The sequence below is a fragment of the Eptesicus fuscus genome, chromosome 3, assembly GCF_027574615.1.
Source record: "Eptesicus fuscus isolate TK198812 chromosome 3, DD_ASM_mEF_20220401, whole genome shotgun sequence".
NCBI classification, from domain to species: domain Eukaryota; kingdom Metazoa; phylum Chordata; class Mammalia; order Chiroptera; family Vespertilionidae; genus Eptesicus; species Eptesicus fuscus.
Window position 1 is genome coordinate 60,258,423 of NC_072475.1, and position 16,437 is coordinate 60,274,859.

At 49.6% G+C, this 16,437-nt stretch overlaps 1 protein-coding gene across 3 annotated transcripts in view; it reads right to left on the bottom strand.

The window, feature by feature from the left end:
* The window catches only part of PLA1A (phospholipase A1 member A), a 50,065-nt gene that overhangs the window by 12,837 nt on the left and 20,791 nt on the right, over positions 1-16,437 (bottom strand). For 2 of the 3 annotated variants that reach the window (XM_008146634.3, XM_054713948.1), the window contains exons 5-7: positions 5,988-6,089; positions 3,421-3,510; positions 1,122-1,289 (exon numbers count right to left, since the gene is read on the bottom strand). In XM_008146634.3, coding sequence (XP_008144856.2) covers positions 1,122-1,289; positions 3,421-3,510; positions 5,988-6,089 — 360 coding nt within the window. The remainder of the gene's footprint in view (positions 1-1,121; positions 1,290-3,420; positions 3,511-5,987; positions 6,090-16,437) is intronic. The other variant, XM_054713947.1, reaches the window with a different exon arrangement.

Below are 16,437 nucleotides of genomic sequence, written 5' to 3' on the forward strand. Positions count from 1 at the left end.
CATGTCAGTGAAAGTGTAGTGAGAGATGAGGCTGTTGTGAGAGGAGTAGTTGTTACACCAGCCTGTCTGACACATCTGAGGGAAATCATGACATATGCCCAACAAGTAGGCAGTAATGTTGATTTGCTTTATTGTGGGAAGCTAGCCCTACTTTACCATTTTGTCAAGATGAAATCAATTTTATTCATGTGAGCAATGCCAGGCTATTGTAGCTCTGAGTGGAAGCCAGGGGTGGGAAGTGGGAGAGAGAGGGAGGGGAAGGAACCATTTACACTTCCCAGAGTTTTTCCTGGAGCCCTTCATTCAGGATAGATAACCCCAAGATGTTTCCAGTAATGATCTGCACAGGTGAGTCAACACCAGATCCCTCAGTCATCCAGGAACGTGCCTGCGCCGGCCAGCCATTAAGCACCCCTCCAGCTGGCACATGGCCACCGCAGCCTCACACCTTTAAAGTGGCCCATGTGTGCCAATCTTGGGGACTTCCCCAAAGCACCTTGATTTAGGGACTACCAGGAGTTCAAGAATGGCTTGACCAACTAAAAGGACCTTTGTCAAGTATCCGGTTTGCAAGTGGAGTCAGAGGCTCTGGAATATAGCGCTGTTTCTAGAGAGCGTCGTGAGGCTGGTCCTGCAGGGGATGGGCTGTGTGTATGTGAAGGGTGTGTGCAGGGTGAGTATGGCATCAGGCAGCAATATAGAGAGTGAGGGATGGGACCCAGGGCCAAATGTCATCCTCCAGCCGAAACCGGTTTGGCTCAGTGGATGAGCGTCGGCCTGCAGACTGGAAGGTCCCGGGTTCGATTCCGGTCAGGGCATTACCTTGGTTGCGGGCACATCCCCAGTGGGGGGTGTGCAAGAGGCAGCTGATGTTTCTCTCTCATCGACGTTTCTGGCTCTCTATCCCTCTCCCTTCCTCCCTGAAAAATCAATAAAAAAAATATATTAAAAAAAAAAATGTCATCCTCCAGGTTAGAAGAGGCTGAACACCCCATCGATTACATTTTCTTTATCACAGTTGGGTAGATTTCTTGACCATAGATCAGGACTTAAAGCGGAGACAACTAGCAATACTTGAACTTCCCCCAAATTGTCAGAGGAAACAAAGAGGTAGCATTTACCGATCCTTGGACAGGAAAGCAGAAAAGGATTCAAACAATCCAGACAGTGTCCAGCAAGGAAGGCCTTGTAGCTAGCACAGGGAAAGGCCATCAGGGGACAGAGATTCTCCAGGGCACTGATGTAAAGGTGCACAGCCCTCATATGATCACAGATCAGATAACTATAGCCTGAACGGGGGAAAGAAACACAATCACATTTTCAGTTAGAGGCAAAGGGAGACTCCCTGATGCTACTTACCATAACTCTGTTGACTTTTCTATTCTGCAGGCTATAGATACACAGGTGTCCCCTGAGTCACATTTAAAGATGACGAGTAGACATGGTTACTGCACTCTTTCTTTTCATTTTCATTTTACAAAGATACCTACGCTTAATCTATGGAGAAAATTGCTGAATTTGAAAGGGATTCTTCTGTGATCATGCTAATTCTCTTTTAGAATTAAAATGAGAGCATACAGACTTGGCAATTCTAATTCCACTTCTCTAAATGGATACCTTGTCTGCACATTTTACCTTCATCATCACTCACATAACCAATTTTTTTTTACAAAAAATTACAATCTCATTAAACCCAACCCAGTAACAAGACTATCAAAGGAGTCAGTAGCAAGCGGTGCATAGTCAACCTCTGAAGCCAACGTGCTGGGGTTCACCTGGCCAACTGACTGATATGCTCACTTTGCCAAATGTACCAATTTACCAAAAACTCGGTTTTCTTGTTATTGTTTTTGTTTACTATTTAAAAATTTGCAGTAACTCGTATCAGATGAATTGGCTGGGGCTAAAAGGTCTGTAGTGAGCCAAAATTTCAGGGTTCAGGCATGTTCAAACTCTCCCTTCACCTTGGGACACCACCACCCCCAACCCTGAAATCAGCAACTAAGTTTGAGCTGTGTGTTGATCCCCCCCCACCCACACACTGCCCCCGGTTGGGATGCTCTATGGCCAACCTCCTTCTAGCTGCAACAGGGAGCTGGGAGAGACAAACTAAATCCCTCTCAAATTATGCTATGGAGAATAAACTAGAAGTGGCCAACTAAATGCCATAGAAATTTTCAAAAGCCGTTAAAACCATACTATCCCATCTGATCAAAATTGCTGGGAAATATGTAAGCTGGAAAATCAGTAAATTTGATTAGTCGTTATTCAATACAATTGTTGAAATAATCCTTAAAATGAAAATGTCAAAAATTTGGTAAACCAGGAAGAAACTAAAAAGATAGTCAACAGATATCAGGATAAAATTCCTATATGAAATGCTGATAGTTTGACTATATTCATAAGAAGAATATAAGAAGACTAAACAACCCTTAATATTTAACTTTTGACAAATGTAATGTTTTTAAAATGCTAAGAATATATTCAATGAACATGTGTATATTCAAAAAGAACATTCATAAAAATATGTTTAGAAGAGAAGAAATGTATGTTTATTGATGTATTCAAGAAGATTATCTTGAAAAGAGTTTTGGAGGACTGTTAAATTTAGTAAGTTTGGGTGTGAAGCCACGGCCAGCGTGGCCTTGGGTTCAAAGGCTTGGAGAAAGGGCTGGCACACAAATTAATACACAAGACAAGAAATATAAATTTGGAAAATATGGGGGAAGCCAGGGAAAGCTCAGCTGTAGTAGCCAAGTTCCACTGAGTCTCCATTCCCATCTGTTTTAATTTATTAGAATACATAATTGCCTTTTAGGAATGCAAACAATGGTAATATTTAGTAAACAGTAAGATTATCAGGTTGGGAGAGTTTGCTTTAGGCCATTGAGTCAGCAGTAGGTAATAAAATGCAAATATTCACCCTGTGAATATCAAAGAGCCCAATTCAGCCTTCTGACCAGACTTCTCTCATTTATATTAATTACTGTTGATTTTGGTTCTCAGCATTTGGGAATATGGTCACTCAGTGAATTGATCCTTTGGCTACCTAGCTTTGGGCATGTTGGTATACTTCTTCCAGAACTAGGTCTGTAAAGGATGTAGCTAGTCTGGACTCTTGCCACAAAGCAGGACCCAATGATAGAGATTATTGCCTTGAGTGATGTTATATCATGGCAGCACCTAAGAAGTGGGGAGGGCGCTGTATGTATGTGGAAGGCTTTTAATTTTAGTCTTCTCAGAATTCCTGGGCTCCAAAGACATCCATTCAATAAGTGCTGAGTAAGACATTATGGGACATAGCAAAGGATACTGGAAGGAAGACCTTCTGTGGCCCACACTAGCAGACTCAACACAAAGGGTATTGGTGACCTCCGGCCTTTGGGGAAGCCAGACACCTACTCTCTGTGGCTTTCTGACCTGCATGAATGAAGGTGGGACACCCAGGCTGGTCTTCGCCTCCGTTGACAAAGTAGTCCACATGTCCAACAGGAATCCGAATACCCAAGTCTGAAAGGAGACAGAAGCCTGTTACCATCTCACTGCAGGGCCATATTGCCCAGGTACCACAGCAGAGTCCACTGGCAGCAGAGCCTGAGGTGTGACCTTATGAGCCCACCTACTCTGTGTTCTGAATGAGCACTCACCTCACTCCTACATGCTATGAGAATGCAGAACTAACCCTTAGGTTTCTAAAGAGGGTTTGCTGACAGGAAGCACAAAATAAATTCCCAAGATGATGCTTATATTTGCCTAATGAAAATCAAGAAAACTTACCCTTAACGTAAGTTTTAATAAATCAGTAAATGTTATAAGCTTGGTAAGTTTCCTTGTGGAATATTTCTATTTTATTTCAAGCAATAATTCAGACATATATGTTTGGGGCCACATTTTCACATTCTCCCACATATTTTTGTGCTCTCCTGATAGAGCAGAAATATGACCTGGTTATAGAGAGAGGAGTTTGAGAGACCATAGACTTCATTTCATCATCATGACCATGTCTGATCCCTCAGACTGGGTCGGATCCAGCTACCAAAGACACAAATTTTCTTCATATCATCTATCATTATTGCAAGCAATTGATTGTGTATTATTTGTTTAATGCCATCTATCCAGGTATTAAGCAATGACCTAGAAGTTATTCTTGATTTCTCCCTTTCTTTCATTCCCTACATTTATCTCATCACCTGTCTGGTCCGCTCAAAATATATTCAAAAATATATTTTGAATCTTTCTACTTCTCTCTGTCTCTACTGCCACCGTCATCTCTCACCATCACCTCTCAGTCTTACTGCAAACACCCTCTAATATGCCTCCCGGCTTCTCTTAATGCTCCCCTGCAAGTCCATTCTCTGCGTAGTAGCCACAGTAATCCTTTAAGGATATCCAATCACTGTCCTAGTCTCACTGATCATACAAGAAAATGTAAACTCCTTGCCATGGCAAGCTGGTTCTGCTTCCTCCTCTTCAACCTCACTCAGTGCCTCACTCACTGCTCTTTGCCCTGCCCCCACCCACATCCAGGCTTTCATTTTGGCTCTCTTCTCTAACTAAATTGGTCTTCTCCCAGCTCTTCTCAGGGTTGATTCATTCACATCTGCAAAGTCTCACGTCAAATATGTCTTTGGGTAGACTGTCCTCCATAATTCCGCTTAAAGGAGACAGCCTACCCAAGTCACCCTCACACTCATATCCTTCCTTATCATAATCACAATGTGTAACTACCTTGTCCGTTTATTTGTATGTAAGCTCCACAACAGCAGGGCCTCTACCTGTCTTTTTTCTGCTACATCCTCAATCCAGCAGAATACCTGGCACATGTGAGTGCCTGATAAATACTTACTGAAGGGATAAATGAGTGGATGTTTGCCCAGTTAACCTGTAACTTCCACATGGGCAGGGGCCTAATGTATGTCTGTTCACTGCAGTGTTCTCAGTGTCCATTACTTAGCTCAATGAAGACTGAGATGAATGGAATGATTTAGTTTCCTTTGGTCACATTAAGGAGAGGCTCCGACTTCAAGAGGCACTGAAAGGCTTGGCTCAGGTAAACAGAGACCTAATACATCACCTATTTAGCAAACTTAGGGACAAATTTAGGTAGAGCCCTATGGGTTTTGGTTTCCTCTCTGTGAGATGAAGGAAGGAGAGGTTTGAACACTATGATTGCATGGGTTTCATCCAGAATCATCAATCAGTGAGTCTTGGATGCTAAAAGAAGGTTTCTGAGCAAAGGGAATGAGACATGGATCTCTCACTTGAACTGCACACACTTTGGTAGGGACAGATGCTATTTCTTCCTTTACCCACCATGCTGAGCACAGAGCCTGGCGCAGATTCATGGCATTTGATAGGGAGTTGAAATAAGGAGGAATGCCCACTCCCTTTCTAACTGGTCAGAAGAGCTTAATTTGGTCATAGTGGATTCAGAGTTGGGACTCTTTCCTGGGCCTGTCACTACTGGAGAGGGGACTTTTCACTCTTCAGTGGACTGAAGAACTGGGCTCATCCCCTGGGAGCCTGAGAATCTGTCCCATGAGTAGAATGTTCCATTCCCCCCGGGCCAGGCACAATCACCCTGAAAAAGCAGCATGACTTTCCCGTATGTCAGCCAAGCAGCAGTGCCCACACTGGCACTACGTCAGCACAGGGTTAGTGTTGAATCAGAGAGTGAGACTGGTCCATGGATTGAAAAATCTTAGGCCTGCAGCTAGCTAAAAATAAAACCATTCATCTCAGTGCTAAGAAAATGAGAGAGCCTGCAGTGTGCGGGGGAATTGAGAGAGCCTGCCTTTTAGTTGTAATTTTGATGAAAAAAATCTCAGGCCTGCTGCTAGCTAACAATAAAACCATTCATCTCAGTGCTAAGAAAATGAGAGAGCCTGCAGGAGAGGGAATCTGCCCAGGGCCACCCAGAGATATGGCAGCCCCTTAGCCCTTACCCGGTTCTCATTTCCCCACCCCAGGAGGAACTCCCAGCTCACTGTCGGTGTCTGTGTGGATGGCTTCCACAAAGAGGGCATCTCCAGCATCCAGGCGCTCCTCCAGGCTGGCTCTGGTATACTCTGGTCCAGCAGGGTCCAGGCCTACAAGGACAGACTGATGGCAACGGCCCCCTTTCCCCTCAGCCACAGGAACTCTCCCAGGCCCACCACACACCTACCTTGGCAGCCCTTTCGGTTCAGAGTCCCCCAACAAGAACCCAAGAGTAGAGAACTAACTCAGAACTCCCATACCCAGGAACCTCTGTTCTACTGTCTCTAACCTCTTAGTGACCCACTTTCTCTGGCTCTACATTAAGCTTAATAACACCAACCATTTGTTAATGTGAGTGATATTAATCCTCATGGAGTAACAACAATAGTATAATTTTTGAGCAGCCACTATGTGCCAGGCCATCTGCTGAGCAGTTTTACATGCGCTAGTCCTCACAAGAACATAATGAAGGAAATATTACTATCCCCATGTCTTAATTTGGACCCCTTTTTCTCTCCCTCCCAAAAAGCAGACCCTGAGATAAGGATTCAAAAATGCAAGTAGTGGAGAGAACCAAGATGGCGGCATAGGTAAACACCTATACTTGCTGCCTCTCACAACCACATCAAAATTACAACTAAAAGGCAGAACAACTACCACCCAGAACCACGGGAAAGCTGGCTGAGTGGAAGTTCCACAACTAGAGAGGTGAAGAAGGCACATTGAGACTGGTAAGAGGTGCAGAGGCACAGAAAGTGCTGGCACTTGGATGTGCAGCTCTTTTAATCAGGCGGGACATACAAGCTCCCACTTGCTCTGAACTCCAGTTCTGGGTGAGACTCTGGGGGACCCAGACACATAAGGGGGAGAAACTGGACTGTCTGGCATCGGGACAGGAACACGAGGGCGGCTTTCTCTCAGAGGTGCTCACAGCGATCATTGTTCCTGCACGGGAGCGCAGGACCCAGAGACCCGGGGACCTCTCCAGTGCAGGACTGACTTGCAGTCATTGCTGTTTGCTCCACCCTGGTGATTCCCTGAGAACCCGCCCCACCCAATTTACAATCCCCCCCCAAGCTGTGCGCAGTGGCTTTTGCATATGAATAGCCTGTCCTTTCTCCACCTAAAACCTGTCAAACTGCAGCTGGGTCAGAGAGCCCCAAAGCTTTCAAAAGAAGGCCCAAGGTCTGGCAGCAGCAGCCTGCATTGCTTCACAACTAGGCCTCGTCTGGGCACTTCCAAACTCCATACAAAGAAGAGGAATCTGCAGATGTTTCTGTAGCTCCTGCCGGGTGGCCCCAGACAGTGGCTGACCTTGCACCTCCCTGGAGATCCAAGAGCCAGTGTACCCAGTGGTCAGAGTGAGACCATACCAGATTGCAACTCTTCACATCCATAAGAGACACACTCAAGGGGCAGACTCAGTGATCACAAAGCCCCAAATGAAGCAAGTCCTGCCCCATAAGGGTGCCTCCTGCACAACAGATCTTCCAGTGTAGACACAGCTGGTCATCACAGCCGATTGGCCTAGAGGTCAATTCCTCCCAGTGATACCAACAGCAATCAAGACTGTGCAAACAGCCCACAAAGGGGTGCACCAAGAGTGTCCACCTCAGGTGACTGGGGAGGCTGAACCACTGGGCCCTATAAGACACCTACCACACAAGGCCACTCTATCAACTCAAGGAGACTTAGCAGCTACCCAGTACATAGAAACAAACACAGGGAAGCAGCCAAAATGCAGAGACAAAGAAACATGTCACAAATGAAAGAAATGGAAGAAAGCAAACTACTGGATATAGAGTTCAAAACCACAGTTAAAAGGTTACTCAAGAATCTTCTAGAAACCTCTGAGAAATTTAGTGAGAACCTCAAGGATATGAAAAAGGACCAATCAGAAATTAAGCATACACTAACTAAAATAAAGAATAATATACAGAAAGTCAACAGCAGACTAGAGGATACCAAGAATCAAGTCAAAGATTTGAAATACGAAGAAGCAAAAAACACCCAACCGGAAGAGGAAAAAAAAAAAAGAATCCAAAAATATGAATATAGTGTAAGGAGCCTCTGAGACAACTTCAAGCGTACCAACATCCGAATTATGGGGGTGCCAGAAGAAGAGAGAGAGCAAGATACTGAAAACCTACTTGAAGAAATAATGACAGAAAACTTCCCCCACCTGGTGAAAGAAATAGACTTACAAGTCCAGGAAGTGCGCAGAACCCCAAACAAAAGGAATCCAAAGAGGACCACACCAAGACACATCATAATTAAAATGCCAAGGGCAAAAGACAAAGAGAAAATCTTGAAAGCAGCAAGAGAAAAACAGTTAGTTACCTACAAGGGAGTATTCATATGACTGTCAGCTGATTTCTCAACAGAAACTATGCATGCCAGAAGAGAGTGGCAAGAAATATACAAAGTGATGAATAACAAGAACCTACAACCAAGATTATTCTACCCAGCAAAGCTATCATTTAGAACTGAAGGTCAGATAAAGAGCTTCACAGACAAGAAAAAGCTAAAGCAGTTCATCACCGCCAAACCAATATTATATGAAATGTTGAAGGGTATTTTCTAAGAAGAGGAAGAAGAAGAAAAAGGTAAAGATAAAAAATTATGAACAACAAAGTGACAACAAATACATATCTATCAACAAGTGAACCTAAAAATCAAATGAATAAAAAACCAGATGAAATGAATAGACTGGTGAATGTAATAGAATCAGGAGCATGGAAAGGGAGCAGACTGACAATTCTTGGGGAGAAGGGGTTGTGGGGGGTTCGGGAAGAAATTGGACAAAGAGCTTACACCTATGGATGAGGTCAGTGGGGCGGGGGGAGGCCTGGAGTGTGGTGGGAACCAGGTGGAGGAGAGCTATGGGGGGGGGGGGGGGGAAAGGAACATCTGATATAATCTGAACAATAAATATTTTTTTAAAACAATGCAGGCTTGTATTAAGTATTATATCAAAGTTTGATAAACAAATAAAATTACAAATATAGTTTAAAAATGCAAGTAGTTACTTCCAATCAAGATGGTGGCACACATAAATGTAGCAGTCACATCCTCCCACAACCACATTAAAATTACAACTAAAATACAGAACCACCATCATTCATAACTATCTGAAATCTGGCCAAACAGAAGTCCTACAACAAGAGAATTAAAGAAGAAGCCACTCTGAGACTTATAGGAAGAGTGGAGGCACAGAATGGAGGGTCTTCATGAGGAGCAAGGGATCCCAGCCCCACACCAGACCCCTCAGCCCAGGGTTCCAGTGCCAGGAAGAGAAATCCCCATTACTTCGGGCTATAAAAACCAGCAGGAATTGTGGCCTAGGGTTCAATTCCTCCAAGTGATGCCAACAGCAATCAAGAATCAACTACAACAGGACTGTGCACATAGCTCACACAGGGGATCACCTAGAGTGACCCGCTCAGGTGACTTGGGAAGGCTGGGCCCTACAGAACATCTAATACACAAGGCCACTCTATCAAATCCAGGAGACATAGCAGCTCTACCTAATACATAGAAAAAAACACAGGGAGGCAGCCAAAATGCAGAGAAAAAGAAACATGTCACAAACGAAAGAACAGAAGAAAACACCAGAAAAAAAACAAAACAACACTAAATGAAATGGAAGCAAACAAACTACTAGATTCAGATTGCAAAACAATGGTTTAAGGATGATCAAGGAACTTAATGAGAGCTTCAAAGAACTTAGTGAGAAAATCAAAGACATGAAAAAGGACTAGTTAGAAATGAAAGATACACTAACTAAAATGAAGAATAATTTACAGGGATTCAACTGAAGAGTAGAGGACACCAAGAATCAAATCAAGAATTTGGAATATGAGGAAGCAAAAAACACCCAAGCAAAAAGAAAAAAGAACCAAAAAATATGAAGATAGTATAAGGAGTCTCTGGGATATGGGGGTGCCAGAAGGAGAAGAGAAGGAGCAAGAAATTGAAAACCTATTTGAAGAAATAATGACAGAAAAGTTCCCCTACCTGGTGAAAGGAATAGACTTACAAGTCCAGGAAGCGCAGAGTTCAAAACAAGAGGAACCCAAAGAGGCCCACACCAAGACACATCATAATTAAAATGCCAAAGGTTGGCCTCCCAGCACCCTTCCCCGCCGCGCAGCCGCCGCGCAGCCGCCGCGCGCCTGGTGCCGAGGGCCGCGCGCCGCGCACACCGGACAGAGGCCCGGGCGCCCTCTCCGTGCACCTCCCGGAGGCGCTAGACTTCAGTAGAGTTGACTGAATTCAAGGGATTAAGAAGTATAAATTGGGGGGACGCCGCGGCGGCGACGTCCAGAACGCGGCGATGGCGGTGCCTGGAGCTCAGCGGCCGCCCAGCGCCCGTCCCAGCCGCGCGGCCCTCGCGCGCCTGGTTCCGCGGGACGCGCGCACCGCACACCGGACGGAGGCCCGGGCGCCCTTTCCGTGCACCTCCCAGCGGCGCTAGACTTCAGTAGAGTTGACTGAAATGAAGGGATTAAGAAGCACAAATTGAGAAGTTTGAAAAAGATGGCGGCGGAGGTTAAAGGCTGTTCTGTTGCCTCGCACCCAGCGAAAACGGAGGGGATGAGGTGTGGAGGTGCGTGGGTCTGGCTGGTGGCGGGGGAAAGGGGCTTTTGTTCCAAACCTAAGGGAGATTAGCTCTCCATCACCCTGAAACCCATCTTCTGGCGAACCCCGGGAGACCCAGATGCCTGCGGGGAGAGGCGGGACTTTTGCGGAGGTGCGCCCAGCAATCAGTGTTTGCTGCGCTGGAGTGCGGAACGAGGGGACTTAGATACGTGGAAGGCAGAAGGACCAGACTCACAGCCATCGAGGCTCACCACACCATGGCCTGTTGGCGCCCTGAGACCCCGCCCCGCCCTGGGACCCGCCCCGCACGTTTTGAAGACCCGCCCCGCAAGTCTTGCAGGCACACCTGCGCCCCAAGCGACGGCTTATGCATGTGGGTGGCCTGCCCTCTGGCAGCGGACCAGATGATCTGCTGTTCTAGTCGGACTGCTCCAGGGCCACTCAGACAGGAGGAAGAAACTACAGGTTTTGCTGTAATCCTTGCTGAGTGCCTAAGGCAGTAGCTGATCTACACCCCATTGGAGACCCAGAAACGAGGGCATCTAGTGGTCTGTGGGAGATGACACCAGATTTCAACCACGTGCATAAGGGACACATTCAACGGGAATATTCAGTGAGCGCCAAAGCTTTGCTGCACCAAGACCCGGCCCATAAACGTGTCTCCTGCACAGCAACTCTTCCTTTATAGACAAAGAGAGCCCCCCCAGTGACACCAACAACAATCAAGACTTAACTATACAAAGGAGGACCAAGATGGAGGCATAGGGCGGAAGCCTGATTGTTGCCTACCACAACAACTTTGAGACTACGACAAGAGAGCAGAGCAGACACCATCCAAGACCACCATAGGGCTGGCTGAGTAGATGCTCTACAACTAGAATAAAAGAGGGGTATGTGGGATGATGCTGATGCCGGTGACCCAAAGACCACACTTTAAGAACTACGGCTCAGGCGACACAAAAGAACTATGGCTCAGGCGATACAACAGCGGCCTGGAACGTGCTCGGCGCAGTTCCCCCGGCGGTCTCCGGCTGAGGGGACGGCTCCACTGGCAGCCAAGCACGGACAGACGAGCCCCTATGAGACATGGGGTGGGAGACTCCGCGCTTGCTGACCTCTGAGTCCGTCAAGAATCTCAACGCCCCGGAAGCGGCCAGGTGCGCATGCTCGGCGACCGGCCACCGATGCAGACCCAAGGGCCAACGCAGCGACGCCAGACTGGCCCACCGCCATGCACCGGGTGCACCGGAGCTTCGCCGAGCCGCCGCCCGACGAGTTCTGCAGCAGCCATACTGAAGCTCTGGAAGGATGGCCAGGGAATTGCTGAGGGGGGATTGACCGGCAGGAATTGGGATCGGGAAGACGGGGCCCCGCTGAGACCCGGGTGCGGGCGGGGTTGCGCGCCTCTGGGCTCGGGTGTGGTCACACGCCTCTGGGTATAAGTGAGGTCTCAAGTCCCTGGGTCTAGATGAGGCCACATGCCCCTGGGTCCAGGTGAGGCCGGACTCCGGGTCCAGGTGAGGCCAAGTGCCCCTGGACCCGGATGACGCTGGATCCCGTGCCCGGGCGAGGCCAAGCGCCCCTGGGTCTGGGAGAGCCCACACACCCCTGGGTCCAGGCGAGACCATGCGTCCCTGGATCCGGATGAGGCCTCGTGCACCTAGGCCCGGGTGAGCCCAAGTGGCCCTGGGTCTGGGAGAGGCCAAGCGTCCCTGGGTCCGGGAGAGACCATGTGTCCCTTGATCCAGGTGAGGCCTCGTGCACCTAGGCCCGGGTGAGCCCAAGTGGCCCTGGGTCTGGGAGAGGCCAAGCGTCCCTGGGTCCGGGTGAGACCATGCGTCCCTGGTTCCGGATGAGGCCTCGTGCACCTAGGCCCGGGTGAGCCCAAGTGGCCCTGGGTCTGGGAGAGGCCAAGCGTCCCTGGGTCCGGGTGAGACCATGTGTCCCAGGATCCGGGTGAGGCCTCGTGCACCTAGGCCCGGGTGAGCCCAAGTGGCCCTGGGTCTGGGAGAGGCCAAGCGTCCCTGGGTCCGGGTGAGACCATGTGTCCCTGGATCAGGATGAGGCCTCGTGCACCTAGGCCCGGGTGAGCCCAAGTGGCCCTGGGTCTGGGAGAGGCCAAGCGTCCCTGGGTCCGGGTGAGACCATGCGTCCCTGGATCCGGATGAGGCCTCGTGCACCTAGGCCCGGGTGAGCCCAAGTGGCCCTGGGTCTGGGAGAGGCCAAGCGTCCCTGGGTCCGTGTGAGACCATGCGTCCCAGGATCCGGGTGAGGCCTCGTGCACCTAGGCCCGGGTGAGCCCAAGTGGCCCTGGGTCTGGGAGAGGCCAAGCGTCCCTGGGTCCGGGTGAGACCATGTGTCCCTGGATCCGGGTGAGGCCTCGGGCACCTAGGCCCGGGTGAGCCCAAGTGGCCCTGGGTCTGGGAGAGGCCAAGCATCCCTGGGTCCGGGTGAGACCATGTGTCCCAGGATCCGGGTGAGGCCTCGTGCACCTAGGCCCGGGTGAGCCCAAGTGGCCCTGGGTCTGGGAGAGGCCAAGCATCCCTGGGTCCGGGTGAGACCATGTGTCCCTGGATCCGGGTGAGGCCTCGTGCACCTAGGCCCGGGTGAGCCCAAGTGGCCCTGGGTCTGGGAGAGGCCAAGCGTCCCTGGGTCCGGGTAAGACCATATGTCCCTGGATCCGGGTGAGGCCTCATGTACCTAGGCCCGGGTGAGCCCAAGTGGCCCTGGGTCTGGGAGAGGCCAAGCGTCCCTGGGTCCGGGTGAGACCATGTGTCCCTGGATCCGGGTGAGGCCTCGTGCACCTAGGCCCGGGTGAGCCCAAGTGGCCCTGGGTCTGGGAGAGGCCAAGTATCCCTGGGTCCAGGTGAGACCATGTGTCCCAGGATCCGGGTGAGGCCTCGTGCACCTAGGCCCGGGTGAGCCCAAGTGGCCCTGGGTCTGGGAGAGGCCAAGCGTCCCTGGGTCCGGGTGAGACAATGCGTCCCAGGATCCGGATGAGGCCTCGTGCACCTAGGCCCGGGTGAGCCCAAGTGGCCCTAGGTCTGGGAGAGGCCAAGCGTCCCTGGGTCCGGGTGAGACCATGTGTCCCTGGATCTGGGTGAGGCCTCGTGCACCTAGGCCCGGGTGAGCCCAAGTGGCCCTGGGTCTGGGAGTGGCCAAACGTTCCTGGGTCTGGGTGAGACCATGTGTCCCTGGATCCGGGTGAGGCCTCGTGAACCTAGGCCCGGGTGAGGCCACGTGCCCCTGGGTCTGGGAGAGGCCAAGCGTCCCTGGGTCCGGGTGAGACCATGTGTCCCTGGATCAGGATGAGGCCTCGTGCACCTAGGCCCGGGTGAGCCCAAGTGGCCCTGGGTCTGGGAGAGGCCAAGCGTCCCTGGGTCCGGGAGAGACCATGTGTCCCTGGATCCAGGTGAGGCCTTGTGCAACTAAGCCCGGGTGAGGCCACGTGCTCCTGGGTCTGGGAGAGGCCAAGCGTCCCTGGGTACGGGTGAAGCCAGATCCTGGGTCCGGGTGAGGCCGTGCGCCCCTGGATCCATCCGGGTGAGGCTGGGTCCCAGGCCCGGGTGAGACCACGCGCCCCTTGGGTAGGGGTGAGGCCACGTGCCCCTTAGTCTAGGTGACGCCATGCCCCTGGGTTCGGCCGAGACCAAAACAGAGGGAGTCGGACCTCCGTTACCACCATTTGTCCACCATCCAGAGCTGAGGGGTCAGTGCTGACATGTACACATAAGGAACTACTGGACATCGAAATTGGGTCTCAAAAGAACTGTTGGTCCAGGGGGAAGCTCGCTACAGATTGATTCATTTGCCTGTCAGCATAAATATTATTGCTCGTCTCACATTCAGTTCTTATTAGTATATATCTAGTGACATATGATCTCGTTCATCTAGAGGAAATGATGAACAACATAGACTGAGGAACAAGAACAGAACCAGAAGCAAGGAGGCATCGATCGGACTATCGGGCCTCAGAGGGAGGATAGGGGAGGGTAGGGGGAGGGTGGGGGGGGGGGGAGAGTTCAACCAAAGGACCGGTATGCATGCATATAAGCCTATCCACCGGTTAAGTTCAACCGGGGATTGGGGCATGCGGGGGGAGAGGGGTGGGATGGGAATGGGGGGATGAGGACAAATATGTGACACCTTAATCAATAAAGAAATTTAAAAAAAAAAAAATAAATAAAAAAAAAAATAAAATGCCAAAGGTTAAAGACAAAGAGAGAATCTTAAAAGCAGCAAGAGAAAAACAGTTAATTACCTATAAGAGAATGCCCCTGACTGTCAGCTGATTTCTCAACAGAAACTTAGCAAATCAGAAGAGAGTGGCAATAAATATTCAAAATGATGAAAAGCAAGGACCTACAACCAAGATTACTCTAGCCAGCAAAGCTATCACTTAGAATTGAAAATCAAATAAAGAGCTCCACAGACAGGAAAAAGCTAAAGGAGTTCATCACCACCAAACCAGTATTACATGAAATGTTAAAGGGTCTTCTTGAGGAGGAGGAGGAGGAGGAGAAGGAGGAGGAGGAGGATGAAATTCCTATCTAATAAAAGAGTAATATGCAAATTGACTGTACCTCCACTATACCCACAAGCCACGCCCACCAGCCACGCCCACCAGCCCATCAGGAGCAATTATGCAAATAACCCCAACCAAGATGGCTGCGGCCACAGAGAGCAGGCGGGAGGCTTGGGTTTCCCCGGCAATGGAGGAAGCCAAGCTTTCTGCCTGCCCTTGCCGGCCCAGGCCTCTACTCAATGCTACAAAGTTTCAATGATAGACGATAAATAAATTTTAACAAAAATGGCAGCAGCCATGGAGCTGTAGAGAGTAGGAGGCTAGGGTTGTCCCCAATGATGGAGAAAGCCAAGCTTTCCATCTGCCCTGGCCTGCCTTGGCCTCTGCTTAAGGCTACAAAGTTTCAATTATAGAAGGTAAATAAACCCCAACAGAAATGGCTGCCACCACGGAGCGAGCAGAAGGCTTGGCTCTGCTCCAGGCTACAAAGTTTCAATTGTAGAAGATAAATAAATCCCAGATACCAGGGCCTCCGCTTGGGTCGCTGGGGGGCGTGGCTGGCCTGCAAACCACCATAGGCCCCTCGCCCAGGCTGCCCCACACCCCAAGGGAACCCCCACCCTGATCCGAGACACCCTTCAGGGCAAACCAGCCAGCCCCCACCTTTGCACCAGGCCTCTATCCTATCTAATAAAAGAGTAATATGCAAATTGACCATCACTCCAACACACAAGATGGCTGCCCCCATGTGGTCAAAGATCCTGCCCCCATGTGGACACAAGATGGCCGGCACAAGATGGCCAGCAGGGGAGGGCAGTTGAGAGGCAGATGTCCAACTGCCCATTTAGGCCTGATCCTGGTGGGACATCCCTCAAGGGGTCCCAGATTGAAGAGGGTGCAGGCTGGGCTGAGGGACACCGCCCCCCCCCCCCCCGGTGTACAAATTCCATGCACCAGGCTTCTAGTATGAACAATAAAATGACAATAAGTACATATCTATCAACAGTTGAATCTGAAAATTAAAATGAACAAAGAATCTAATGAACAAAATAAACTGATGAATAAAATAGAACCAGAGGCATGAAAATGTGGAACAGGCTGAAGAATCTCAGAGGGAAGCAGGGAGAAGGGGTGGGAAGAGATTAACCTAAGAGCTTATATGCATATATACATAACCCATGGACACAGACAATAGGGTGGTGAAGGCCTTGGGTGGAGCAGGATCCAGGTGGAGAGGGCAATGGGGGAGGAAACTGGGGGGACACCCGTAATACTCTCAACAATAAAAATTTTAAAAATGCACCTGGCTTGTTTGGGAGATCACAGTAAGC